Below are 19,174 nucleotides of genomic sequence, written 5' to 3'. Positions count from 1 at the left end.
CCTCATAAACATTAAACTGTGATTGCCCTTTAGACAATTCCCTGTAACTTGTTGTAAATTCTCCAATAAAATCATGACTATAAAAAAAGTTCAAAGCACAAATATTATATAAGAAACAGTAAATTTTCATTGACAATTCATATGAAAAGTCAAGCTTTACTTATATCTAGGGCTTCTATTTTTAGGTGTTTATAAATTGTAAAGTTAGGTATTTATTTTCCATCTAATTAGGGACACAGTGTAAAAAAATAGTATTTATAGTTTTTTTTTGTGGGACACATACTATTGCTGGGTTCCTTTTCTGGTTGAATTAAATATATACATTTGTGCAGTTGAATGATGCTGCACGTGGCTTCATCAGCGTGGAAAAGGTGCAAAAACCGAACAGAGGACCAAGACAGATAAGCGGAGGGGTAAAAGAGTACTAGGGGAAGTGGTGTTTTTCTGATGTTTATCTAATAAACACCAATTTAATTTTTTCTTTGCATTGAGCGTTTTATTGGTGTTTATCAAGTTAAAACCTAAAATCAGAAGCTCACAAAGTCACATATATATTTTTTAAGAGCAAATTTTAACTTTTCAATATTGATACAAATAACCATTAACATAGCAGTACTACCAATGTGCCACACAACATAAACTTTCCTGTTTTTCTTTGCTGCTTTCTCTGATTGAGGATTTTATTCATAAAGCTTTTCTTTTTATTTATTTATTTATTTATTTATTTATTTATTTATTTAGCATTTTTATATACCGAAATTCATGTAGCAGAGTTACAAATCAATTCGGTTTACATTTTAACATTAACATGCATGTAAGAATGCTATTACATAGAACAAAGAGTATATAACTTGGAACAAATAAACTGGGAGACTTATCACCATATAACATGAACAATAAATAGTGTGATATTTTTGTGTAACAGGCTAGACAATAGTTAGACTTGAATCATCTAAACAAAATTAGATAGTGATCAGACTAGACAATCTGCGAGAAGATAAGCTGCTAATGCTAACTGGAGTGACGATATTGGTGTATTCTGAAGGAGACATAATAACTAAGGAAGGAAGTGAGTAGTGGTAGGTTATTGGCATAGATTGAACGCCTGCTCGAACAGCCAAGTTTTGAGTCTCTTTTTGAAGGTGATCGGGCATTGTTCCTGTCGGAGTACAGGGGGTAACGAGTTCCATTGTTGTGGGCCTGCTTTGGATAGAGTTCGTTTATTTAAAGTGGATTTAATGGCTGGGGCAATGAGGGTATTCCTGTAAGCTGTTCTCACCAGTCTATCGGGAATAAGAAGTCGAAGAGGGATGTTGAGTTCCAGTGAGATGAACTTGTGGATATATTTGTGAATGATGGTGAGGATTTTGCAAGAGATTCTGAACTTGATCGGGAGCCAGTGTAGGTTTTTCAAAATGGGGGTGATATGGTCTCTTTTGTTGGTTTTTGTAAGTATCCTGGCTGTGGCGTTTTGGAGGATCTGTAGGGGTTTTAAGGTGTTAGCTGGGAGTCCGAGTAGCAGGGAATTGCAGTAGTCTATTTTTGAGAAGATGATAGTCTGTAGGACTGAACGATAGTCTTGGAAGTGTAGAAGCGGTCTGAGCCTTTTTAGGACTTGCAATTTGAAGAAACCTTCTTTAGTGGTATTATTAATAAATCTCTTGAGGTTGAGTTGATTGTCCATTATGACTCCGAGGTTTCTGACTTGAGAAGAGAAGGATGGTTGTCTTGTAGTGATAGTGTTAGTTATTGCCTGGCTGCCGTCTTGGGTGATAAGGAGTATTTCTGTTTTATTGGAATTGAGGATCAAATTAAGGCTCGTGAGCAGGTTGTTGATGGCTTGTAGGCAGCTGTTCCAGAGTTCTAGTGATTTTTGCAAGGATTCGGTCACCGGGATAAATATTTGTACATCATCTGCATAGATGTAGTGGGTTAGTTTTAGTTTGGAAAGGAGCTGACAGAGCGGTAAAAGATAAATGTTGAAGAGAGTTGGGGATAAGGATGATCCTTGCGGTACTCCCAAGGAAGCGTGGACGGGGTGTGATTCATTATTGTTGACTTTGACCTTGTAGAATCTGTTGAATAGAAATGACTTGAACCAGTTCAGCGCCGTGCCTTTGATTCCGATGTCAGATAGCCTATCTAGTAGTGTTAGGTGGTTGACGGTATCAAATGCGGCAGAGAGATCGAGGAGAATGAGTAGACCGGTTTGTTTTTTTTCAAGATTTAGTAGAATAGTGCCTGTTAAGGAGATTAGGAGAGATTCTGTGCTACGAGCTTTTCGGAAGCCGAACTGATAGGAGGATAATATATTGTTGTCTTCGAGGTACTCTGAAAATTGTTTGTTAACTATTTTTTCTAAAAAAATTTTACTTCAAAGATATTTTATTATATTTGTATAAAACAAAACGTGCATTTTTTATAGTAGTCATGTCCTTGTTTTTTTTTTAATTTTTTCTTTGAGGTTATGTTTCAGATCTTCATGGGATACTCAAACTTTTTGGTTGATAATGTCACATGGTTAATGATATGAATCTTGAGAACTTAATTTGATTTCCTTATTGAATAATGTCTGAGCAAATTACTTACCTTCTTTATACTCAAGGATATTGTAACCTTTTTAGAACAGTGAAATAGTGATATATAAATTATATATGATATTCTCTGTTATATAATAATTTTATTTTTTTTAAATATATATTAGCATGATACTAATACACATTTAAATGAAGATTCTGACAACTTCATCCCTTATTTACTTAGATTTACTTTTATTTATTTTATTATTTATACTTAAATGCATACATGTGGCTATAGCTGAGGAGGAGCTTTCAAATTCATAATATTTTTCCTTGCGAATTCAACAATAATTAGAAAGTAAAAAGGCTATCCTAGCAATTTTATTTCTGTTAACTTCTCACAAATTATTAAATACATTTCTAGGTAATATTGCTACTTTAAAGCAATATGTCAGCACAGCCAACCAAAGTGGATAACACTGTTATACACTGGGTAGGTAATAACACATGACAGAATGCTTATTAAATGATTTTAACACACATCTTTGGTGTGTTGTGAAGTAAAGAAAAACAAAACAAAAGATATTGCACTTGGGTCTGTTTTGTTTCCTTTGCAGACAACATGGCAGCCGAGGAATTGGTGAAGTGGGCCGTCGATAAGATGCAGTCACAACAGGCAGCCACAGCCCAGCTTGTGCAACACACGCTGGATCAACAAACCCGACAACAGCAGGCAATGCTCCAGATCGTAGATGGACTCGCCCAAGGCTTCAATAGGCTGATGACCATCTGGGAAAAAGAAGGTTCACCTAAGGTGAGACAAGAACCCTTTGCAGAATGGCGGGACGGGGAAATTCATGGACTAGGCCTTGCAAAATTGGGACCACACGATGACCCCGAGGCTTTCTTAGTCACATTTGAACGAGTGGCCAAAGCCGCCTGCTGGCCAAGAACTCAGCCATTCGACTTGCACCTTATCTAATGAGGGAAGCACAGGCTGCTTACAGGAGCTTGGACCCAACCCAAGCTCTGGACTAAGGAGAAGTAAGGGAAGCTATCCAGGACAGATTGGGGTTTCCCCCTGAGGCCTATTGATGCCGGTTACGAGGCCGGACGTTTCAAAAGACTGATCGACCTAGGGTGGTAGCCCAACAGTTATATGACTGGGCCTCCCGGTTGCTTCTTCCCTCAGAGCGCAACCCCAATCAGATAGTGAAGATGATCATATTAGAACAATTCATTGAGATCCAACCCCAACCTCTAAAGCAATGGATATCCCGACAGGGCCCGACCAACTTAACTGAAGCCATTAATTTGGCAGAAAAGTATATGGAGGCCGAGGAGGGATGGGGTGATAGAAGGGGGTGGATAACATCCAAGAAGGTAGCTAAGGGGAGGAAGTGGAGGACAGAAGGAAGGGGGCACTGCTTGGGAGCTTTCACCGACTAGGTCAGAAAGGGGAATAGGGAATCCACCAATCCCCAATTGGGAAAAGGGGAAACCCACACAGGAGACCAAAACCCCTTTTTGCTGTTTTAAATGTGGGGAGATTGGATATTTTAAATGGGAATGTCCCTTCATGGAGTGCAATTTCTGTGGAGTTGGAGTCCCAAACCCCAAAGTAGGGATTGGGGAACAGCCCCAGGTCAAGAAAGCCATCGAGATTCAGGGGGAAGTTCTTATGGCAATCATTGACATGGGAAGTAATCAATCCTTTATTGCGGGGGTATTGGCCAGGGCACTTATGGTATCGAGCCAAAGAAATAGATTTGCGGGACGAGTGGGGGATGCGATGTGTGCATGGAGATAGTAGGCAGCAACCTATGTATTGGGTCCCTATTAGTGCCAATGGGAAGGTTCAAACCATAAGGAGAGCAGTGGTTGAAAACCTTCCCTACCCTCTACTCTTGGGGAGGGATTGGTTATTTCTCCAGGAGCCCACAGTGAAAGGGGTATGGGTATCCACTCGGGCCAGAAACTATTCAGAGAGTGAGGAAGAGGAGATGCGAATAGAGAACCTGTTTCCTTTTGCGGGCCAGGATAACGTAGGGGAACCGGGAAAAACTAGAAAGAGCAAAGCAGTCCTGAGGGCTGAAAGGTGGAGGGGATTTCTTCCCGGACGGGAGGCAGTGGATCCCCTGGGAGAAGAAGTCATACAACAGTTCCCTCAGTTTCAACAACACCAACAAGCAGACCCCACCTTGGCTAAGTTGTGGGAACAAGCAAGGGGAGGGGATTCCGCACAAGGCCAGCCAGTCCCTAGCTTTGTGGTGAAAGAAGATGATCAGCTATTGTATAGGAAGGATACCCAACCTGAGGGGGTGGAGAGGTGACAATTAATAGTTCCCCAAACCTTTAGACAAGCTTTGGTGAATTTAGCCCATGCCCATCCATTGGCAGGATACATGGGGGAAGTGAGCACAGAGGCTCGGCTACTCCAAGGTTTTTTGTTGGCCAGGGGTGTTCCAAAGTATCTGAGAATTTTGTAGGTCCTGTCCACAGTGCCAAGTGGTACGTCAGTGGGTGCCGCCAAAAGGCCCACTGATTCCGTTATCAATAGTGAATCAACCCTTAGATAGACTAGCATGGATATTGTAGGCCCCCTAGATCATACATCAAGGGGAAATCAATACATTTTAGTGGTCATAGCTTACGCTACCCGTTTTCCATGGGCGGTGCCATTAAAATCTCCCACTGCGTGGGTAATCGCCAGGGAACTTTTACATCTGTTTTGTATGGAAGGATTCCCTAGGGAGGGGTTGACGGATAGGGGATCTAACTTCAAGAGTAATCTAATGAAAGAACTGTGGCAAACGCTACGGGTACGGCATTTAAAGACAGCGGCCTACCACCCACAAAACGATGGACTGGTAGAACGGTTTAACCAGACCCTAAAGACGATGTTATAAAAGTGCTTCAGTGAGGGGATGAAGGATTGGGACACGTCAATCCCATTTCTTCTGTTTGCGGTCAGGGAGGTTCCGCAGGCGTCCTTAGGGTTTTCATCCTTTGAATTAATGTTTGGGCAACAACCCCGAAACATGTTGACCATAGTCCATGAGGCATGGGCCGGAATGACGGATCAAGCCACTTCGGTCGTTGACTATGTACAACAGTTGAATCAGAAAATGAGAACAGTAGCCTATTTAGCTCAGGAAAACCTGAAGCAGGCGCAAAGCAAACAAAAGGAGTATTATGATAAAGGTGCCAGGCTCAGGACCTTCTGAGAAAACAAGAAAGTGTTAGTGTTGCACCCCTCCTCCTCTAATAAGCTGCTAGCCAAGTGGAAAAGGCCGTATACATTACGAAGGAGGATGGGTGAGATGATTTATGAGGTTGCGTTGGGAGGGAGAAAAACCCAAATCTATCATGTGAACTTACTGAGGCCGTGGGTGGAGTGAGAAGCTTTAATGGCACAAGGTATCCCAGCAGCCGAAGAGTTGGGCCCTAGTGTCCAGGACTGTAGGACTGAGGTAGAAGTCCAGATAGGAGAAGGGTTAACCCTCCGGCAGCATCAAGACATTCTGTATTTTCTACATAAGTTTGGGGATGTGTTTTCAGTGTTTACCGGGAGAACCCATAAAATTGTCACAGAACCTGGGAAGGTGGTTAGACAGAAGCCCTACCATCTCCCTGAAGCTAAGAGGGCCCTGGTGAATAAAGAGGTGGAAGAGATGTTGAAGTTAGGGGTCATAGAGAAGTCCTATAGTGAGTGGGCCAGCCCCATAGTTCTGGTCCCAAAACTGGATGGTTCGACGCAATTCTGCATCGATTTCCGACAGGTCAATGCAGTATCCCAGTTTGATGCATACCCAATGCCCCAGATAGACAAGATAATAGAGCAGTTGGGCAAGGCTAAATATCTATCCAACTTAGATCTCACCAAGGGGTACTGGCAGATCCCTTTAGATCAGGAGTCCAAAAAGAAAACTGCTTTCATAACTCCTCAGGGCTTATACCAGTTTAATGTTCTCCCGTTTGGACTTCATGGGACTCCAGCGACCTTCCAGCACCTCATTAATCAGGTCCTGGAAACCCATCAAGCATACGCGACTGCCTATTTAGATGATGTAGTGATTTTTTCGCTAAATTGGGAGAGTCATTTAAAACTTGAACGCCGTATGTATAGCATTAAGACAGGCAGGGCTCATGGTCAATTCAAAAAAATGTGTCCTGGCTAGGACAAAGGTGCAGTACCTGGCCACATAGTGGGGAATGGACTTGTGAAGCCAGTACCGTCAAAAGTAGAGGCTGTGCTACACTGTCCAACGCCAAAAACAAAAAAACAACTCAGGGCATTTTTGGGATTGGTAGGGTACTACCGCCGATTTATTCCCAACTTTGCGGAGTTAGCCAGTTCATTGACAGAACTGTTGAAAAAGAGCCACCCTAACCAAGTATTGTGGGAACAAGAACAAGAAGTGGCCTTTCAGGAACTGAAAGCTGCACTTTGCCATCAACGTGTGCTAAGAAATGTAGATTTTGCAGCTCCTTTATCCTGAAGACAGATGCCTCGAGGGTAGGGATTGGAGCGTCCTGAGTCAGGGGGAGGGGCTGGACGAACATCTGGTACTGTATCTTAGCCAGAAATTATCAAAGGCTGAACGGAACTACTCCATAGTAGAAAAGGAGTGTTTGACCGTAAAGTGGGCCATGGAGATGTTACAATACTATTTGTTGTGCCGCCATTTCACTTTAGTTACAGATCATGCCCCACTTAAGTGGCTAAATGTGATGAAAAATACAAATGCATGGCTCATGAACTGGTATTTGTCCCTACAGGTGTTTGACTTTACTGTAGTGAATAGAGTAGGGAAAGAACACCTAAATGCTGATTTCTTGTCCAGGGAGGGGGTAGGAGTCTTGCCAAAAGGTGAGACTCCTGAAAAACAGTGTGGGGGGGGGGGGGGGGGGAGGTCTGTGATGGGGTCTATATACCGGCCTGGGGAAGAAGGTTAAAACCTCAGGAACTAAAAACTCCCGGAACTAAAAACCCCAGGGAGGGAATTCAAGAGAAGGAAAACCAGGAGACAAAGAGCTAGGAAGTCACACTGGTTCCTTTCCCCAGTAATAGAGAGACAAGAGACACGGCTGTGGGAGGAAGAGGGTGGAGACCCGGGAACCAATCCCTGGCCACTAGGGGAGGAGCCTCCACTCTATAAAGATGAGCCTCAGCCAGAGCAGTCTCAGTCTCCTTCTGGGGACTGAAGAGGCTGGATCCCGGACCATGACTGTCTATCATGGAAAGGACTCTGTTTCCAGGAAGCTGCCTACACTGGAGAGAGGAGGGAAGGACTACAACTGTGGTGCCAAGAACGGTGAGCTTGGAACACAGAGACTTCTATTTTGTTTTGGATTATTTTCTTTTCTGCTGGTGAACTATTTTGGAAAACTGCCGTGTGGGTGGAGTTATCTCTGGGAGGAGTGGTAACGGCCCAGAGATACATGGGAGGTGGCAAATAGGCCAACCGGGCCTAATTTGGATTTACTTTGTTGGACTATTTTTGGACATTGTTTTGTTGAGTCTTGTTTTTTCTACATAAAGAGGACTATGATGTAAAGGCTGGGACTTAGTCACAATGCCCAGCTCAGCTGGGGAACGTCTGCCTCTTAGCCAGCCAGTCACTGAGAGTGGAGGTTTGAACCCCGCCTGGGGAATCAGAGGATGAATTTATAAGTGACTTCCCTTGGAGTTTTACAGTGCACGGGAGTGTTCCTACCAAATACTGGACACTGAAAAGCCCATCCAGAGTCCATCAGCCAGGTAACGGTTGACAAGGATACACAGTGGTCGAAAGGCAGGACCCACCAAGAATCCAGAACCAGATTAAGGTTCCACAAGGGCACCAGTAGCCACCAGGGAGAACAGTTTCTTAACTCACTTTCAGAACTAAGACACATTCAGAGGAGAAGACCAAGTCCCTCCATTGACTTGTCCCCTATAAGAAGCAAAAGCTGCCATTTGAAATTTGCAAAAATGAATGGAATTTCCACTTTGAGAGGCTGAGAACCTCACTCCTCACACCAGGCCTCAAAAACATTCCAAATGCTAACATAAACCAGAGACATAGAAAAGGTCCCAGCCCAGAGCAAGGTGGAATCACTGCAGCAGAATAACCACGCTTCAATAAAAGAAAGAAAAAAATCAACTTAGATCGTCATGTAGAATGAGTCCCTGTGCAATAGATCTGTCCAGGGCAGCTTTGAGAAGACTGCCCACCAGCAGCTTGTGCAGACCAGCATACCACAGCCTCTGAGCCAATCCGAAGCCACCAAAAGCACGGTTTCAGTTTGACTTGCGATCTTTCACACCTAATAATGGTCATGGTGGGAAGGGAAATAACTCTCCACCCCATGGCACCAATTGAACGACAGCATTGACACATAGAACTTTCGGATCCCGTTTCTGACTTGAAGAACCATGAAACTTCGCATTGGTTGAAGTTGCAGCAAATCCAGAAGGGTGACCCCAACACGCCACCATAAGTGGAAAGACCTTGGCCGAAAACTCCTACTCTCCAGGGACCAAGCTCTGACCGCTGAGAAAGACAGCCTTTCCAATGTCCTTTCCGGCAATGTGGAAAACTGATATGTCTAGAAGATATTGCTCTGCCCTTACCATGAGCACATCTATTTACTCTGAAACCTGAGAGCTCTTGGTTCTAGCCCGAGGAAAGATGTAAGCCACTGTGGATGCATTGTCCAATATTATCCTGATCATCCAGGCCTCTAGTAGCTCGGTGAACCTCAAGCACACCAGCTTAACTGCACATGCTTAAAATCAACTGATGATGCTCAGCACTCCAGCAACCTTGTACTACCAATCCAGTGCCTCTAAAAAAAACTCCTTTATTGAAAGGATCTACTTGCAACCACCACTGCAAATGGTCACTTACCTTTAATGGTAAGAGAAGCCATGTAGTTCTGAGATTGTGAACCCCATTGGGAAACTGTGCTGAAGAGGCCACATGTGCACTCTCACCCAGAAGAAAACCTCCAACGTGCCATCAAACCCAGGTCACACTATCGGGCAAATAGACTTCCTTAGGGTTTGAACTGGAGCAATCAACTTTTGAATATGACTCCCTGGCCAAAACACTCAACCCTGCTAGGAAATGACATGGATGCCAAGATATTCCAGCGTCTGAGGCAGCTATAAGCTGTTCTTGGCCAAGTTCACCATCCAGCCTAGCACTTATAGTAATGAGACCACCGTGCAAGAAGCCAGACTCTCTTCCATGCTTTTGGCCCGAAACAGCCAGTCATCCAGATACAGGAAACCAAGATGACACATCTACGGAAGAACGGCACTATCATTCCATGACCTTAGAGAATGCCACAAGGGCAGGGCCGAAACTGATAATGACGTCCAAGCAGCAGTTACCACCCTTAACAGAATGCAAAGGGATAATCTGCATGGTGCGGTAGTTACTAGCATAAGCAAATTGCTGGACAGACTGGATGGACCAATTGGTTTTTATCTGCTATCATTGGTGTTTACTGAAGAGGATGTTGGGGAGGTACCCGTACTGGAGAAGGTTGTCATGGGTAATGATTCAGATGGACTGAACCAAATCACGGTGAACCTAGAAGATGTGGTAGGCCTGACTGACAAATTGACGAGTAGTAAATCACCTGGACCGAATGGTATATACCCCAGAGTTCTGAAGGAACTAAAAAATGAAATTTCAGACCTATTAGTAAAAATTTGTAACCTATCATTAAAATCATCCATTTTACCTGAAGACTGGAGGATAGCTAATGAAACCCCAATATTTATAAAGGGCTCCAGGGGCGATCCGGGAAACTACAGACCGGTTAACTTGATTTCAGTGCCAGGAAAAATAGTGGAAAGTGTTCTAAACATCAAAATCACAGAACATATAGAAAGACATGGTTTAATGGAACAAAGTCAGCATGCCTTTACCCAAGGCATGTCTTGCCTCATAAATCTGCTTCACTTTTTTGAAGGAGTTAATAAACATATGGCTAAAGGTGAACCAGTAGATGTAGTGTACTTGGATTTTCAGAAGGCGTTTGACAAAGTTCCTCATGAGAGGCTTCTAGGAAAAGTAAAAAGTCATGAGATAGGTGTCGATGTCCTTTCATGGATTACAAACTGGCTAAAAGACAGGAAACAGAGAGTAGGATTAAATGGACAATTTTCTCAGTGGAAGGGAGTGGGCAGTGGAGTGCCTCAGGGATCTGTATTGGGACCTTACTTTTCAATATATTTATAAATGATCTGGAAAGAAATACGACGAGTGAGGTAATCAAATTTGCAAATGATACAAAATTGTTCAGAGTAATTACCGTATTTTTCGCTCCATAAGACGCACCTGACCATAAGACGCACCTAGGATTCAGAGGGGGAAAATTAAAAAAAAAAAAATTATGCTAAACTGGCTCTGCGTCTGGGCGTCTTATGGAGCAAATTAGGGGAGTGCATAGCTTTTTTTTTTTTCTCCCCATTTTGTTTTCGGGTCTGGGGAGGGCCATTTCGGTCCACTCCCCAGATCAGAAAACGTTTCTTTCTCTGGGAACCCCTCCCCCCCCAAAAAAAACCCCATCCCAACCCTTTAAATTAACAACCCCCACCCTCCTGACCCCCCCAAGACCTGCCGACTTAATTTACTACAACCCCCCACCCTCCTGACCCCCCCAAGACCTGCCAACTTAATTTACTGCAACCCCCCAACCTCCTGACCCCCCCAAGACCTGCTGACTTAATTTACTGCAACCCCCCAACCTCCTGACCCCCCCAAGACCTGCCAAACGTCCCTGGTGGTCCAGCGGGGGTCCAGGAGCGGTCCGGGAACGATCTCCTGGGCGTGGGCCGTCGGCTGCCAGTAAACAAAATGGCGCCGACGGCCCTTTGCCCTCACAATGTCACTGGGACCGACCGCTGCTATTGGTCGGTCTCAGTGACATGGTGAGGGCAAAGGGCCGTCGGCGCCATTTTGTTTACTGGCAGGCGACGGCCGAAGCCCAGGAGATCGTTCCCGGACCGCTCCTGGACCCCCGCTGGACCACCAGGGACGTTTGGCAGGTTTTAGGGGGGGGTTGCAGTAAATTAAGTCGGCAGGTCTTGTGGGGGGTCAGGAGGGTTGCAGTAAATTAAGCCGGCAGGTCTTGGGGGAGTCGGGGGGGGTTAGATTTTTGTTTGTTTTTTTTTTTTATATTCGCTCCATAAGACGCACATACATTTTCCCCCCACTTTTGGGGGAAAAAAAGTGCGTCTTATGGAGCGAAAAATACGGTAAATCACAAGCAGACTGTGATAAATTGCAGGAAGACCTTGTGAGACTGGAAAATTGGGCATTGAAATGGCAGATGAAATTTAATGTGGATAAGTGCAAGGTGATGCATATAGGGAAAAAAAAACCCATGCTATAGTTATACAATGTTAGGTTCCATATTAGGTGCTACCACCCAAGAAAGATCTAGGCATCATAGTGGATAACACATTGAAATTGTCGGTTCAGTGTGCTGCGGCAGTCAAAAAAGCAAACAGAATGTTGGGAATTATTAGAAAGGGAATGGTGAATAAAACGGAAAATGTCATAATGCCTCTGTATCACTTCATGGTGAGACCGCACCTTGAATACTGTGTACAATTCAGGTCGCCGCATCTCAAAAAAGATATAATTGCGATGGAGAAGGTACAGAGAAGGTTGACCAAAATGATAAGGGGAATGGAACAGCTCCCCTATGAGGAAGGACTAAAGAGGTTAGGACTTTTCAGCTTGGAGTTGGCTGAAGGGGGATATGATAGAGATGTTTAAAATCATGAGAGATCTAGAACGGGTAGATGTGAATTGGTTATTTCCTCTTTCAGATAATAGAAAGATAGGGGGCACTCCATGAAATTAGCATGTGGCACATTTAAAACTAATCAAAGAAAGTTCTTTTTCACTCAACGCACAATTAAACTCAGGAATTTGTTGCCAGAGGATGTGGTTAGTGCAGTTAGTATAGCTGTGTTTAAAAAAGGATTGGATAAGTTCTTGGAAGAGAAGTCCATTACCTGCTATTAATTGAGTTGACTTAGAAAATAGCCACTGCTATTACTAGCAACGGTAACATGGAATAGACTTAGTTTTTGGGTTCTTGCTAGGTTTTTATGGCCTGGATTGGCCACTGTTGGAAACAGGATGCTGGGCTTGATGGACCCTTGGTCTGACCCAGTATGGCATGTTCTTATGTTCTTAGTCTGTTACTAAGAATGGCAAACCGCAGTAACTATTGATATTCCTGATGAATGGGAATATGCATAAATGCCTGCATCAGATCTAGAGACAGGAGAATTCCCCTGATTGCACTGCCATTGATGCGGCATGCAGAATTACCATATAGAAAAAAGTCATTTTTTGCTACTTTTGCTGAGGATGTATATAGAGGACAGGCCATATGGATTCAGAGTTTTCACCCAGGCACAGACTTGTTTGAAGGCTACATGCTAACCTCTGAGTGAACTCCTATTTACCTTCTTGCACTGTGAAAGTTTACAAACAGGCAAGAGTCTGTTTACTTATTTATTCCACTAAGTCTATGATGAGAAAATTAAGAACATAAGAAATGCCATACTGGGTCAGACCAAGGGTCCATCAAGCCTAGTATCCTGTTTCCAACAGTGGCCAACCCAAGTCACATGTACTTGGCAAGTACCAAAACATTAGATACATCACAAGCTCCTATTGCTTATTAATTAATTGCTGAATATCGGTATATAAAAACAAATAAAATAAATAAATAAATGGATTTAACCTCTAGCAACTTATCCAAACCTTTTATTAAATCCAGAAACACTAACTGCTGAAACCACATCCTCTGGCAATGAATTCCAGAGTTTAACTAAGAGCTGAGTGAAAAATAATTTTTTTGATTTGTTTTAAATGAGCTACTTGCTAACTTCATGGAGTGCTCTCTGGTCCTTCTATTATCCGAGAGAGTAAATAACCGATTTACATTAACTTGTTCAAGTCCTTTCATGATTTTCTAGACTTCTGTCATATCTCCCTCAGTCATCTCTTCTCCAAAGTGAACAGGCCTAACTTATTTAGCTTTTCTTCATAGGGCAGTTGTTCCATGCCCCATATCATTTTGGTCACCCTTCTCTGCACTTTCTCCAGTGCAGTTATATCCTTTTTGAGATGCGTTGACTAATTAACTTATACTAAAGCCTGAAAGAGAAAGTGAAGGCCTCACAGCTGTGCCTGAAATTTGATAAGAACTTAGAGGGAGGAAACGCCACTGCTTCTATAAGCGTTTTGTAATGTATAAAGAGAGTCAGCAAGAGAGAGAGGGGAGAGAACCCTGGATGTGATGGTACAGGCTGATCCTTTGGAAATGTAAGCTTCTTATATCTATGTAGTAACTGTTAGAATCTACTATTACTTCTTCTATTTAATCTGATTTTATTTGCTCTATCCTCCTATTGCTCAAATAAACTTAGTTTCCTAAATACCTGGAACTGTGATATACTGAATCAAAGCTTGTGTGTGGCTCTTTGTGTAGCAGATAAGCTCCTGGGTTCAAGCCCCCAGTTATAATCCCAGTAATTGTGTGTGTTTATATGGGATAAGCCCCTCAGGTAGCCCTCAGCATAGACATCAGTGAGATTAGCTAGCCCCCCCCCCCCCCTCCCAGGTCAGAGCCCCTGGGCAGAATACCAATGTGCACGGTCTGGACCCATAACAGGAGCCCTCCATTTTTGCACAACAAAGAAATGGAATAACGGCCTGTATTTTCTTGCAGTTTGGGAACACTGCCACCCTTTTCCTTAGGGAGCTGCAAGGAGAGACCACAATGGCATCCTGAGGAATGCAAGGAAACTCCAGAACATATCCTTTTCTTAAAACTTCTAGGACCCACTGGACCAACATGATTTGGACCCAACTCTGATAACAGTGAGACAGATGAGGTGCTCCGTTCCCGGATTCAGCATTCTTTCAAGGCTTCCTGGACAGAAAGAACTGAGACTTACCAAAAGATCAAGAACTCTGAGTAGTCACTCCCCTAAAGTGACACAAAGCCTGAAGCCTCTAGCACAGTCTTTTGCCTAAAAGGACACAATGCTGACTTCTTATCCTCTGGCAAACAAGGGACCTGGGATTCCCCTTATCTATATACCATATACCCTTATCCATATACCATCTAGTCCCCTTATCTACAACTCACTTCCAAATAAAAGAGAACCTTTAAAGGGTAACCTTGTGTTACTAGACTTAGAAATTGTATCTGCCAACCAATTTCGCAACCACAAGTGACACCTAGTCGCTCCCATGGAAGCTACCCCTCTGGCGGCAGAGTGAACAATGTCACAGCCCGCATCAACTAAAAGCGGCCCTGGTTCCAACAATGCTCTGCTATTCAACCCCACTCCCTCAAGTTCCTGAAAGCGGCATAGACTCGCCCGACCTACCAGGGAGCAACAAGAAGCACTTTGTAGGCCTGCTTATTGATAGCTTCAATTCTCCTATCCTGGATTTCTTTTAGAGCTGCCCCTCCTTGTACCAGAATGGTTTGCTTAGACACAAAACAAAACAGCACTTCCACCTTCACAAAATGTAACTTCTCTCACCACCGGTTCCAAGGTGTACAGCCCACCAAAGCACGCCCTCCTTTAAGGTTTGCTTCTGGAGTGCTCCATACAAGGGCGATGAACTCTTGAATTGCATCCAGGAGAGGAAAGAAACAAAATAGGCTCCATGTTTTGTGCACCCATAGACTCAGTTACACCACGTGGCTTCAGAGTTTGAGATAACAGTTGAGATACTTGGGCTCCCAGCTATCTCCCTAAAACCGCTACAAATGCTCCAAAATGCCACTGCCAGGATTTTAACTAAAGCAAAAAAAAGGGACCACATAACACCAATATTAAAAAATCTCCATTGGCTCCCTATAAAATACAGAATCACCTACAAAACCCTCTCATCCATTCATAAATCCATTTACAAAGCCTCATACCTAGACCTCAGGATCCCATTCCAGCTACATACTTCCTCCCGTCCGCTGAGATCTGCGCAAAAAGGCTCTCTAAAACCCCCCTCACTCAAAATTTCGTCAAACAAAAGAGCCTTCTCCACTGCAGGTCCGATCCACTGGAACTCTCTACCATCAGATCTCAGGCTTGAACAATGCCCCCTCACTTTCAAAAAAAGACTTAAAACTTGGCTTTTCTCTCAAGCCTACGATTGAGTAGTATTCACAACGCCCTCCTCCAGGTCAATCTCATATCATTCCACTTAGTTCAACAACTATAGAATTAATTTTCCAATCCCTCATGTCTATTTGCAGATACCTTATTCATAATTGATTCATTTTAATCGCCTGTATATAAGATTGCTATTATTTATTGCTGTTGTTTTAATGTTATTTGTTATTTGTTATTTATTCAATTTTCTCCAAGTTCATTTTCCTGTTCTGTGTAAGACACACATGTTAAGTCAATCCAATGTTTTATGTACACTGAAGTGATTAGCAACATTGTTGCTGGAACTTCGGTATATAAAAAACGTTAAATAAATGAATAAATAAATAAACAACAGATTTGGTAACTCATCACTTTGAAGAATCGGAAATGTCTGTAGTCCCTGGAAAATGCCACTCAGAAAAAAAAGGATGAGCCCATACCAGGCCCTATAGGCCCCAATCTGACTTCTCCCTTGAAGACGTTTCCATCCCCTGACTGAGGGGACGAATTAGCATCCAGGCAATTCTGGCATACACTTGCAGAAATTCTTGGCTGTATTGCTCTTATATGGCAAGCAGCACAGATCACTAGTCGCTTAGACTTCTTTATCACCGTCACCATACCACCACACTTTTCTTGTGCGCCCAAATATAAGATGCGCTCAAGTACACTCACAGTATGCTCATGCTCAAGCAGGCACCCAGTATGGCTCAAGTAGGTGCTCAGTACGCGCTCAAGTAGCATTAAGTTTAAAATATGCAGTTCGCAAATATAGGCCACAGCCTTGTGTGCAGAAAGTAGGTGCACACTTGCGTGTCTCTGTCATCACACCACCTTGTGGCAATCATGCACACAAACAAATGCACAAAAACGCTGCCATGATCTATCATGCAGCTCAAAGTACCTGCACCACCATCACACCTCACTAAACTCCCCAGAGAAGTGAGAGGGAAGAAGGAAAAGATGTCGACCACTCACACCGAGGGAGAGAAAACTCAGTAAGGAAAGAATAGTCAGATATTCTTAGAACACTGTAAATAATTGCTCTTTCTGTTATTTCATTTAGTCTATCCTTCCTCTTCCAAGTTTGGAACATCCTTGTTTTATTGTAACTTCAGATTCTCTGTTCGCTTGTTATAGTTTTCCAGTGTTTTCTCTTTGTACACCCCCTGTTTAATGTAAACCAGCATGATGGGATTTTTATCTCGAATGCCGGTATAGAAAAATACTAAATAAATAAATAAATAAATAAATAAATAGGGGAAATAAAACCTCCCTACTCTCTGTCTTCTGCTCCTTCTTATTTATTTGTTTGTTTTACCTGAGCTCAGACGTCCCTGGATGAGAGTTCATCTGGGTCTACAGCTAATGGGGAGAGGGTGAAAGCCTTCACTGCCGAGCCTCCTTCATCCTTCAACTACTTCGCTTTATTTATTTATTTATTTATTGTAAAGTCTATGCCTGAAAAGGCTGCTGGACTAAAAGGGTTCAACTAAGGGAGGGATCCTTTGCTGTCATCTCAGGAGTACAAGCGGTGCAATAAAGTTCTTTTCTTCTTAATCTTCCTCTTTTTTTTTTTACTACAAGCAATCCCTAGTAGGGAAATGCATGTTCAACATCTTCTGGAGATGGAGCGTCAGGGCAGGGCTATATATCCGTGACGTCAGCTTTTACTCCATCTCCATCTGCTGGTAGAAGTGCACAACTCACTTGTGGGGATTGGCCTGCCTGAGTTTAGAGGAAGGCCCTTTTAAGGGCTGAAGTCTATGACATCATCCAAGGGTGCCATGGTCTGTTTCCCGCCTTGGGCTCTTTACGTCTGGGTGGCTAGCGCGTGCTCACACCTAAAAAGAGCAGGGCTGGTGTGAAGATGGCGGTGTCCATGCCACACAAGTAGGACCTGCTATTGCAGCATTCAGGGGTGAGTGTGCTGGCTCATAGGGACGTGCCGCAAGCAGGAAAATATAACATCAGGAATGCCTCTACAACAGAAACAAGCTGTATGTGCCAAAAGAGGCTTTACATCTAAAAATATTAAGGACATGCCATGACTTCCACCTAGCAAGACATTTCAGAATATGCAGAACAAGTGGGCTGGTAAGTCATGATTACTGGTGGCCAGGCTTAGGTCAGGATATAAGGACATATACAATGTCTTGTGAAGTACGAGCAAAATGAGGACGTCATGGAAAAGCCCACAAGGGCTCTTGATGCCACTCCTAGTACTGTCCAGATCATGGGAATGTATTTCCCTGGACTTCATCATGGAGCTACCCCTATGACAACAGAAATCCACAATATAGTGGTAGTGGACTCATTTTCAAATATGGCAGAAGAGGTCAAGTAGCTCATTTAAAACAAATCAAAGAAAGTTATTGTTCAATCAGTGCATAGTTAAGCTCTAGAATTCATTGCCAGAGGATGAGGTTACAGCAGTTAGTGTAACTGGGTTTAAAAAAGGTTTGGATAAGTTCCTAGAGGAAAAATCCATAAACTGCTATTAATTAATAAGCAATAGTGGCTTGAGATTTATTTAATGTTTGGGTACTTGCCAGGTTCTTGTGGCTTGGATTGGCCACTGCTGGAAACAAGATACTGGGCTTGAAGGACCCTTGGTCTGACCCAGTATGGCATATCATATGTTCTTTATGTTCCTTAGAATGGGAATTGGCAGAGATGTTGATGAGAGAGGTGGTTTGATTCTATGGTTTACCATCACATGTCATCAAGGTACCCAATTTACAGCATGATTTTGGAGGGAGAAAACCAAACTACTGGACCTCCGGGAATACTTATCAGTGGCAGCATTTTAAATTATATCTTCGCAATCCAACAGACAGACCAAATGGATAAATCAAATCCTGGAGCAGTATTTTAGATACTTTTGTAACTGTCATCAGAATGACTGAGTCCAGTTGTTGCTGACTGCAAAATTCCCATATAACAATGCAAAACATTGCTCAACAAAAACATCTTTCTTTTTTGGCAATGGTAGGAGAAGTATGACAGTCTAGGGTCCCAGCTACAGTAGAATTTGCAAGAGATGCATGATCATGTCCATCAAGCACTAGAGAGGACCAAAGAAGCACTAGAGAGGACCAGGAGCACCCAGAAGCATCCAGCAATGCTGGATGCTTCTGGGTGCTCCTGGCAGTCTTTGTAGTTTTTGTGCATTCTGGTACTTCAGGTGGGTGGGGCTGTTGGGGTGGGATTAGAAGGGAGCCCAGAGCCCATCTGAGATTTTTCATATGGAAGGAAGAGGCTCATGGGCTGCAAAGACATGCAACTTCTTTTAATTCTGTTACAATTCCCGCTCGTGGAGCTAATCCCTGCGAGCAGGCCTCTTCACTCTAACTCACCTTCCGACGCTGCCGTCTGCTGCTTTCGTGGCCTAGTGCTGCCAGGACATCTTTCGGGCTTGGAAGCCGCCGTCGCCTCTACTGCTTCCACCCAAACGGCC

The 19,174-nt window shown here is 43.4% G+C and overlaps 1 protein-coding gene across 3 annotated transcripts in view; it reads right to left on the bottom strand.

Annotated features, from left to right (window-relative positions):
• CPNE8 (copine 8) overlaps window positions 1-19,174 on the bottom strand; it is a 587,797-nt gene that overhangs the window by 274,986 nt on the left and 293,637 nt on the right. For all 3 annotated transcript variants that reach the window (XM_029615275.1, XM_029615273.1, XM_029615272.1), the window contains exon 11: window positions 2-77. In XM_029615275.1, the coding sequence (XP_029471135.1) occupies window positions 2-77 (76 nt within the window). The remainder of the gene's footprint in view (window position 1; window positions 78-19,174) is intronic.

This window comes from Rhinatrema bivittatum, chromosome 9 (assembly GCF_901001135.1).
Source record: "Rhinatrema bivittatum chromosome 9, aRhiBiv1.1, whole genome shotgun sequence".
Taxonomy (NCBI): Eukaryota; Metazoa; Chordata; class Amphibia; order Gymnophiona; family Rhinatrematidae; genus Rhinatrema; species Rhinatrema bivittatum.
Note: the sequence above shows the minus strand (reverse complement) of the source record. Positions and strands in the feature narration are given on the sequence as shown.